This window comes from Electrophorus electricus, chromosome 21 (assembly GCF_013358815.1).
Source record: "Electrophorus electricus isolate fEleEle1 chromosome 21, fEleEle1.pri, whole genome shotgun sequence".
Lineage (NCBI taxonomy): Eukaryota > Metazoa > Chordata > Actinopteri > Gymnotiformes > Gymnotidae > Electrophorus > Electrophorus electricus.
The window spans coordinates 2,813,165-2,823,710 of NC_049555.1; the positions used below are offsets into that span (position 1 = coordinate 2,813,165).

General features: G+C 48.6%; 1 protein-coding gene across 1 annotated transcript in view; it reads right to left on the minus strand.

Annotated features, from left to right (window-relative positions):
• Positions 1-306: 306 nt before the first annotated feature.
• The window catches only part of lrp1ba (low density lipoprotein receptor-related protein 1Ba), a 228,376-nt gene continuing 218,136 nt past the window's right edge, over positions 307-10,546 (minus strand). The window contains exons 85-91 of the mRNA XM_035520966.1: positions 9,657-9,831; positions 9,355-9,459; positions 4,179-4,255; positions 2,851-2,941; positions 2,455-2,605; positions 1,878-1,967; positions 307-1,433 (exon numbers count right to left, since the gene is read on the minus strand). Of these exons, the coding sequence (XP_035376859.1) occupies positions 1,293-1,433; positions 1,878-1,967; positions 2,455-2,605; positions 2,851-2,941; positions 4,179-4,255; positions 9,355-9,459; positions 9,657-9,831 (830 nt within the window). The 3' untranslated portion in view covers positions 307-1,292. The remainder of the gene's footprint in view (positions 1,434-1,877; positions 1,968-2,454; positions 2,606-2,850; positions 2,942-4,178; positions 4,256-9,354; positions 9,460-9,656; positions 9,832-10,546) is intronic.

Sequence of the window (10,546 nt, forward strand, 5' to 3'; positions counted from 1 at the left end):
AGTCACTGGTCCAAAATCAAATTAGGTGAGGGAATATGTGCGTAGCTAAATAATAGATGCAAAAAAAAAAAAATCACATGTGGATTAGATATATGCTCTCTATCTGTCCTTCTCTCTCTCTCTCTCTCTCTCTCTCTCTCTCTCTCTCTCTCTCTCTCTCACACACACACACACACACACACATACACACATACATACATATATACACACACATATATATATATATATATATATATATATATATATATATATATATATATGAAGTAAATTCTCTGTGTATTAAATAAGATATTTAAGCACAGAAGCTTAAGCATTCATCATTTACTCACTTTAATTGCTACCCAAACGTGAAGTGGGACCAATGCACCCAACAAACTCTACAATTTGTATAAAAGTACAACATTTAATACTCTTAATACATATAAATCAAATATAAAATTATAAAACTTTTACACCTCCAAGTGCATAAACTTGCTGCAGTGGATATTAGATCTTTTTTTTTTTTTCAAATTCAGGCATCAAATTTCCACCAGACGTTCCTAAAATCAGAGAATGTGTGCCGAAAGGTGTCCATCACTGTTTGGGAAAAGCTGTAGATCTGATGTGTATAGATACTGTAATGCAATTAAACTTGTATACAATGAAAAAGCAAACAAACAAAAACAAACACACAAAAACAAACCAAATAGTCGTGAAGAGTAAAGCTGTAACACCTAGACCTGGATTCCTTTTTGGTTTGGCTCGTTCAAAAGAACACACAAATATAACCAAGTATTTCCAAGTATTTCGCATGTCAGATAACTCACCACATCATTGGCGTCACTTCAGCAGAACCGTTCAATGATATCAAAAATAAAATCTGTGAAATGTGAATATTTGTCAGATATTTGTCTAGCATTTGGATAGAGGCAACTTGGAAATACAATATCTATGGCATGGCGATAATACCACCATGGCTGGTAATATATATATCATTAAATAAAACCTACATCAACTCTTTTAAACAGTCTTTACATGTATGTAATGTGGAGCAGCTTAGTGTAGAATAGACTGCATTTATATGGGAACAGAACAAATGGAAACAACCGAAAAAGAAAGAAATTTATTAAATCGGGGGTTCAAAGTTGTCAACAAGATGCTTATATGAGGCACAGACATAACAAGAAACAAACAAAACTAAAGTTCAATCATCAGAACCTGATTGTACATAGAAAAATTTGTCTCATTTCACCTTTGTACATTTTGTACAGGTCTTTAGAAAAAAATAAGTGAGCTTTGTGTACAAGCTGGGTCTAGGCGGCTGTTTCGCGGATGACTGCCTCCAGCCTATTGGGGAACAGCTCCCTTCTCTCGGTCGGCCGGATGACGGGCGTCCGACAGTGCTGGCTGTCTGCGTACATCTTCGCGTAGATGGGGCTGGGGTAGTTGATGGTCTAGAGAAACCGACGTGCTCCAGGTTACGATCGGCCCAGTTATTGGAAAGTACACTAGCGCAAGTCACCCGGACTGCTGGACCAATCCCTGTAACGTTTATACGAGCCCATCCGGAGCGGAGGGAACGCCGTAAGAGTTTATTCAGTACTGCAGGTGGGTAAATGGACACTGTGTTTTACAACAGAACATATGAAAATTAATTTACCTTGTACTGTAACTCTGGGACTAAATGAATGAAGGAATGAGGAAGATAGTTAAGCTTTTGCTGAACTAGACTCCATAAGTGTCAATTTCACCATTCATTGAGTCATTTTTCTACTGGTAATAAAGGAGATGATGCAACTAGCAGAGGAGGGATACAGGCTGGAGCTGTCTCGGGAACGAGGATCGCGCTGTGGGCGGGAGCACTGACCGGGAGACGGAGGGGACGGAGGAAGGCTCACCTGTCCTGGAATGAGCTCCCTGGGGACTCTCGGAGCAGGCAGGGTGTGCGCAGGGAGGCTTCGCGTGTCACTCGACCTCACGCACCAGCCCTTGAGTCAGAGGCGCGGAGAGAGTCGGAGAGGCAGAGTTAGAGGTGTAGAGGGAAAAATCAGAGAGACAGAGTTAGAGGCGTAGAGAAAGAGTCGGAGAGACAGAGTGAGTATTTGTATCGTTATGTGGAGATCAGAGAAGCGGTCCTATCAGTTTAGCACTGATCAGTAGCACAGCGCATGATATCCCTGCAACGTGATTTAGAGTAAGAACTCTTTTACTTCTAAATAAAAGCACGGCCACATTTTGATGTTTCCCACGTTCTTTACAGATCTACAGACATAAGTCACAAAAATCCTGGAGTCTAACCGATGCTCCTAGAGGGTTGCAGTCCTCTGAACTCCATCTAGAAACAAGACAGTGGAAGTGGCTCAGTGCTACACATTGCTAGCGCCCTGTAACAGTGACCTCTAGCCTCACACGAGCTTCCTGTATATAGTGTAGCTGCTCTTCCAGATCACCACTTTCCTCCGGCTTGGTCCTGACCTTCTGGGGATCCAGGGTGAAGCTAGGGTGGAGAAAGCTGCCCACATCCACGAGACTGTCATGTTCCACCTCGTACATGTTGTAGGAAGGGTTCCCGATCTCCACGTTGATCCCACCGTTGGCCATGGGCTGCCTCTGAACGTGCTTCCCCCTGTTGGGGGAGGGGTCAGAATTTACTCTGCACAATTATCTTACCAACTCAGTAGCCTTGCTTTGAGAAAAATACCCTCCGGAACACCCGCGCCAAACGCACGACTAAAGGCAGGGAGGTATTTGAAGTGTTCGCTTTCTCTAGGGTGAGGATCTTGCACTCTCGCTGCATTGTTCAAGACTGCGCGGTGCGTGCCGATCGGCCATGAGCCGATCGGGTGATGGGGGTGCGGGGGGGCTTCTCACCTTTGGCGCCGTTTGCAGACGAGCACGCCCACCGTCACCGTGGCTACGATCATCACCAGCAGGACAAGGGGCACAATGATGGCAATGCTTCCTGGGGACGCAGGAAGAGAGAGGATGGAGGTTGAGCGGGCGTTCGAGCGCAGGGGCAGCCTACAACCGCCCCCCCCCCGCCTGGGTGGTGAAGTCAGTGGGTTAGGGCGGTGTTCAGCGGTTCAGTAGGTTAGGGCCACATTCAGCAGTTTGGTGGGTTAGGGCGGTGTTCAGTTTATTGGGTGAGAGCAGTTTTCAGCAGTTCAGTGGGTTCACTGGGTTAGTGCAGTGTACAACAGTTCAATGGTTTCGGGTGGTGTTCAGCAGTTTGGTAGTTTTGGGTGGTGTTCAGCAGTTTAGTAGTTTTGGGTGGTGTTCAGCAGTTCAGTGGGTTAGTGTGGTGCTCAGGGGTTCAGGGGGTTGCAGTGGTGTTCAGGAGTTCAGTAGTTCAGGGGTCAGGGGTCAGTGCTGCATACATAGACCTAGGAAACCCATGGGGAAGTGCACAGGCATGAGGTCAGATCCCAGCACAGGCATGAGGTCAGATCCCAGCCATGGGTGCAGCGCTGGCCCTGATCCCAGTACAGTCCTCCCCTAATGTGAGCCATTACCGCTCAGCACTTTACAATCACAGCCACAGCTCCACACAGCCTCTCCGAGGAAAACGCACAGCCTTTCCGCCTCTGGTAATGCGCTGAAATGCCAAGCTGAAATCTGCACTGAAATGTCAGCTCATTGCAAGGAACCAGACAGAAGGAGAGGCTGTTGTGTGCGGGGGTAGGGGGTGTCTGAAGAGGAACAGGCATTAAAGCACTAAAAAGACTGACTCGCCGAGAGGTGCACTGGTGAAACATTAATGGAAGCAGAAATGTGCAGTTGAAGCAGCGATCCGTGATTAAAGCACGGGATCATTATTTGATTTACATGTCCGTTGTTATGACAGTCGGCGCTCTGTTCATTGTTTGGGGGGGGGGGGGCGGTATTTTCCATGGAATTTGTTCAAAAAAGACAGCTGTGGAAGAGTGTCTTGGGAAACATCAAAATGGTACTAAATGCTGGTTCGTGATTAGTGATGAACTCTTCGTGAGTTCGGGTTAGGGGGCCCCTGCAAGATTAAGCTCATTATTCTTTTCAATGGGATGCCATTGGCTGACCAAGGACATCCTACTCCAGAGAAATGAACTGTTACAGTCTGCATTTGGGCTCAACGTTCCTGGGAGAACAAGGAAGACAAAGAGATAGAAAGAGAGAAGGAGGGCGAGACTGAGTGTGTGTGTGTGTGTGTCTTAGATACTCACTTCCGCTGACATTGTCAGATCGGCTGCTCTTGGGGGCGGGTCTCTCGCACTGTGTGCCAGACCAATTTGCTGAGCACCTGAAAACAGAAGCCGCACACACGTCACACTTCTGCAAAAAAAAAAAAACAATTTTAAATAACCACACCACTTTACTCACCTGAAAATAGAAACCATGCTCCCATCACCTATTAAAAAAACAAGTGCACCCACTTCACATGCGTGAAAGCGGAAGCCACGCCCATGGTTTTAAAAGCAAGCAAGATTACTTGGGGAAGGATTATTTGGCCTACAAATGCCACAACTTCAAAAAACTGCTACAAAATGCACATGGCATGGACATTACGTGGCCTGCCAACCCCTCAGACCAACACAGTCTTCTCTTTTGCCGTTAAAAGCAGTCGGCCCAGGCTGAGACGGTTCCCTCTCTCGCCAGGACATGAGCGCATGCTGTCGTTGGGAGGGTATGGCCACCTGCCTCTAACTCGGTGGTCTGCTGTCTCACGAATTTGTCTGTTCGTGCCTTCTCCCTGCGCCTATCCAGCTGCCTCGGCTCATCAACACCGCAGAAATGGAAAAGTTAAAGGCCGAAGAGCACAAACATGCGCGTTGCCCGGGGCGGGGGGCCCCAAACCGCTGACGTCAAGGACCCTCTGCTGGCGGGGAGGTTATGTGCGCTGGGCTTCGTGACCCCCAGTTGCCACAAGGGGGCAGCGGGGAGTATTACACGCAGATTAACAGAGCAGAGTGTGACGGCAAGTGTACCAACAGTATAGAGAAATAGCGGCGTGCGCGCAGGCCAGGTTTGCAGTAGGCAGTGCGTGGTGAAGTTGGTTAGGCTTGGCACACGCGGCCTTAGTAGCATGACCACTGATGACATCACTCCGAACACACGTGATTTAAGCGAGCAGCTAGTGAGGAACGCAGTGGAGTTGCAGTGAAGGAGTAGATCTGCAGGACATCACACGCAAAGAGGACGTCACACAGCCGGCGCACAAGCCCGAGCGTATATGAGCGCGTACGAGAGAGCACGTGCACACGCACACACGGGCATGCCTGTGCACACACGTACACTCACACACACATACGTACACACACACACACACACACACACACAAACATACACACAACCATATACAAAATCCCCAGAGCTATTTAATCAGATAGTGTGTGTATCAGACAGTGAGATATAGATATATATATACACGTGTGGTTTTTTGTGCACGTGTGTGTGGGTGTGTCGATGTGTGGGTGAGGGTACATATGGATGTGTGAATTTATGTGGGATTTGTGTGCATGTGTGTGATTGTGATGGTGCACGTTTATGGATGTGAATATGTGTGTGTGTTTGGATATGTTTATGGATGTGGTTGTATCTGTGTGTGTTTGGGTGTGTGTGTGTGTGTGTGTTTGAATATGTTTATGAATGTGGTTGTCTGTGTGTTTATCTGTATATGTTAATGGATGTGGTTGTATCCGTGTGTGTGTGTGTTTGTGTGTGTGTGTGTGTGTGTTTGAATATGTTTATGAATGTGGTTGTCTCTGTGTTTGGGTGTGTGTGTTTATCTGTATATGTTAATGGATGTGATTCTGTGTGTGTTTGGATATGTTTATGGATGTGGTTGTATCTGTGTGTGTTTGGGTGTGTGTGTGTGTGTGTGTTTGAATATGTTTATGAATGTGGTTGTCTCTGTGTTTGGGTGTGTGTGTTTATCTGTATATGTTAATGGATGTGATTCTGTGTGTGTTTGGATATGTTTATGGATGTGGTTGTATCTGTGTGTGTTTGGGTGTGTGTGTGTGTGTGTGTGTGTGTGTGTCTGGATATGGTGCTGTCATGCTTTCACAGATGCGCGGGAGAAGCGGTATGGAGGTCAGGGTGGCGTCGCTGGGATGTTTCCGGCTACTACGGCGATGGCGTTAGCGAGCGGTACAGGAGCCACCTACTTGCAGCGAGGTTTGTTAAAGGCAGCTACGGTGCAAGTCCCCTGGTTCTGACAGTAGAACACGCACGGGTCGGCCCGCTCGTCACACCGTTGGCTTTTGAACTCAGGAGGGCAGCTGAGAATGAGGAGAGTGCAGCACACCAGACGAAGGACACGGTGAGGAACACACACACACACAGAAGATATCCCCACATCCACAAGCCTCCGGAACGTTCCATGGACATTCAAGTGGGACAAAGTCCACATATTTCGTCTGGAAGGATCCTTGTGCTCGACCCAAACCCGTGACGCCAATCACCCGACAGGAACCCCCCCGCGACAGGGCCGAAAGCCCCCACCCACCCCACGGGCTCGCATGCGCAGGCTTGGCGTTCCCGAACGAAAGAAAAGCGATGGAGAGAAAGCGCGGATGGAGAAAGGAAAGAAATGAAGGCCTCTTATTGTCATTATGCTAATCGCGGCGGGTGATGCGGCGGGCGCCCGGTCTGCACCCCCTCTCATTAACGCTGTTTAACCTAAGCAACAAACGCCACTGCCATCTGCATACAAATGGAACTGCTCCCGACAGTCAGGATGAGGTTTTAATGGCGCCCAGAGAGGAGGAATGACGTCGACGATGGTGATGGTGAAGATGAGGATGATGATGATGATGATGATGATGCTGTGCAGGTGGGTTGGCTGTGGCTGAAGACAGTGAGGAAGGTCACAGAGAGGGAGGAGCACAGCCAGGCAGGAAGGCAGCGCCGATTGTTATGGAAACAGGAGAAAGGGAAGAAAAGAACAGGGCAAATGGGGCCAGAGAGAGAGAGGGGGGGAGAGAGAGAGAGAGAGGGAGAGAGAGAGAGAGAGGGAGAGAGAGAGAGAGAGAGGGATAGAGAGAGGGAGGAAGAGGGAGAGAGAGAGAGAGAGGGAGAGAGAGAGAGAGAGAGAGGGGGGGGAGGGAGAGAGAGGGAGAGAGAGAGAGAGAGAGGGAGAGAGAGAGGGAGGGAGAGGAAGAGAGAGAGAGAGAGAGGGAGAGAGAGAGAGAGAGGGAGAGAGAGAGAGAGAGAGAGGGGGGGGAGAGGGAGAGAGAGAGGGAGAAAGAGGGTGAGAGAGAGAGAGAGAGAGACAATTAGATGGAAAATGAGCCAAAGACTATTTCTCTCTGCTTATTTCTTTTGGGACAAAGTATGTCCATCAACTTTGTCACTCTCTTTTTCACACACACACACACACACACACGCACACACGTACACGCACACACGCGCACACGCACACACACACACACACACCCAAATTAACTCACTCCAGGATAAGAAGCAGCCAGATGACAGCCGTGTATCATGCAAAAGAGACTCGGCGCTGAATCCTTCAGTCTATTCTTCTACTGCTTGTCCCTTTCTGACTCTCCCTCTCCGCAGCCCATCTGTTTCTGTTGCTCTCATTCTCCCTCTCCTTCAGTCTGTCACTTTCTTCCTCCCTCTCTCCCAGTTACTAACACTCTGTCACTCCTTCTCTTCTTTATCTTCGACCCTCCAGGTTTTGCTTTTCCACGCTGTTTGTCTCTGTAGGTGTCTGGTGTGTGTAGAAGGTGTCTGGTGTGCGTTGAGAGTAGCTGGTGTGTGTAGAAGGTGACTGGTGTGTGTTGAGAGTAGCTGGTGTGTGTAGAAGGTGTCTGGTGTGCGTTGAGAGTAGCTGGTGTGTGTAGAAGGTGACTGGTGTGTGTTGAGAGTAGCTGGTGTGTGTAGAAGGTGTCTGGTGTGCGTTGAGAGTAGCTGGTGTGTGTAGAAGGTGACTGGTGTGTGTTGAGAGTAGCTGGTGTGTGTAGAAGGTGTCTGGTGTGTGTTGAGAGTAGCTGGTGTGTGTAGAAGGTGTCTGGTGTGCGTTGAGAGTAGCTGGTGTGTGTTGAGAGTAGCTGGTGTGTGTAGAAGGTGACTGGTGTGTGTCGAGACTGGCTGGTATGTGTAGAACGTGTCTGGTGTGTGTAGAAGGTGACTGGTGTGTGTCGAGACTGGCTGGTATGTGTAGAACGTGTCTGGTGTGTGTAGAAGGTGTCTGGTGTGTGTTGAGACTGGCTGGTGTGTGTAGAAGGCATCTGGTGTGTGTAGAAGGCGTCTGGTGTGTGTTGAGACTGGCTGGTGTGTGTAAAAGGCGTCTGGTGTGTGTAGAACGTATCTGGTGTGTGTAGAAGGTGTCTGGTGTGTGTAGAAGGTGTCTGGTGTGTGTAGAAGGTGTCTGGTGTGTGTTGAGACTGGCTGGTGTGTGTAGAAGGCGTCTGGTGTGTGTAGAACGTATCTGGTGTGTGTAGAAGGTGTCTGGTGTGTGTTGAAAGTAGCTGGTGTGTGTGGAAGGTTTCTGGTGTGTGTTGAGACTGTCTGGTGTGTGTAGAAGGCGTCTGGTGTGTGTAGAACGTATCTGGTGTGTGTAGAAGGTATCTGGTGTGTGTTGAAAGTAGCTGGTGTGTGTAGAAGGCGTCTGGCGTGTATAGAAGGTGTCTGGTGTGTGTTGAGACTGGCTGGTGTGTGTAGAACGTATCTGGTGTGTGTAGAAGGTGTCTGGTGTGTGTTGAGACTGGCTGGTGTGTGTAGAAGGTGTCTGGTGTGTGTTGAAAGTAGCTGCTGTGTGTGTAAGGTTGTCTGAAGCTGCCCATATTCTTGCAGCGGGGCACCAGCCCACTGGGGCGTGACCCCTAGCGGGGCAGGTTGAGCCCACTCGGGCGCTCCATCCGGAAGCCGCGGGGGGGTGTGGGGTGGAGTGGTATGGTCTGAGTGTTGGGTGAACAGGACCGAAGAAACCCTGCTGAGATAATGAGCATTCATGGGACCTCCATTTCCCCCGGATGGCTCTCCCGCCTACGCACAGGTTCACGGTGCTCCTCTGCCACGGGGGACCCGGTGCACTGGATGCGCTCGTATTGCTCCAACACGTCTGATTCAGCACTTGAAGGAGCTGATGATGAGTCAGCAGGTGCAGAGGAGGCTGGGTAACAGCCCACGCCCTCCCACCGCAAGGGCAGCAGACAAGAGGAGGGTGTATACACTCCACATATGGCGGAAGTAGCATCTCCGCCCATCAGACATGATGGCAGCGGTTGCAGCAGTTTGGGAGGCATCTATTCCTCTAATGGCAGCAGTCAGGAGGGAGACATCTATGCTTCTGTAATGGCAGCGTTTACTATGAAGGCAGCACTTGGGATGGGAAGCTTTGACACTCCACTGATGGCAGCGGTTGCAGTATAAGGGGGCAATACTCACTGGCAGAAGGGCAAGGAGGTTTCTGAGTCGAGGTGGCACACGCCTCCATTATAGCAATAACCATCACACAACTGACAGCTGGACGCAATTCTCCCGCTAGTGCAACTGCAAAGACACACACACACACACACACACACACACCATACCTGTGAGGATTGATGAGGATTGGTTATTTGTATACTTATCAGTTATAGTTAAATAGTGGCATGCAGAACAGAATGCATTTGCAAAGAACCAAACACATGATGACAAACACACACACACACACACACACACACACACACACACACACACACACTCACTTGCAGAACACATCCCGAGTGTTGCTGTCCACGATGCATGGCGCCCCTCTGCAGTGCAGACAGCGGTCCACCTCACACCTCAGCCCCTCGTAGCGTGTCGGACACACGCACTCCACGTCCCCGGAGTTCGAGAGCGTGCAGGCCTTGGAGTTCACACAGTAATGGTGGCAGACATCTACAGCAGAGCAGAAAGGTGGCGAAGGAGAAACGGCATTAGGACAGAGAGCACAGGCCGCCACAACCCTTCAAACGTACAGGGGCACAGATAAAAACACACACACACACACACACTCACAAACGAACAAACGCTCACATGCTCACGCGTGCACCCATTATCTTGCCATGAGGTTTAAAAAGATGGTACGGAGACGGTACAGCTTGGACTATGGCAGACAGATCAGGATATTATCAACATACAGTTATAATACATACAGAGAACTCCAGCTGTGTAGTTATATGGCTCTGAGCAATCAAACCTGCACTGCAGTTTTTTCAAACTGAATTAAAAGGATTCAACAACAAATGTCCCTGTTAAAATACTTAACACGGGGGTCCAAACTAACAAGAAGTCAAATCAATAATACATAAAATGTAATTATCTAAAGTAAGCAGCTCTGATCTTTCAGCACAACTCTCAGTTGCATTTGGGCTCGCATCGGGTGAAGTCACGTACTTGGTCCCTACACTACAGCACGGATGCTTTATGTGTTGGATACGCTCAGATATTATTAGTTACAATTTCATTTTCCTGTGGAGGTTTAAGCTTTTCTGTTATACTGTTTCAATATTCTTAACTCCTTTGTGAGTTCTTAGATAAATACCTCTTACGTCTGTTCTTAGTAACTCACAAAAGAATGAAGAATATTGAATCAGTGCAGCAAAAAAACAAA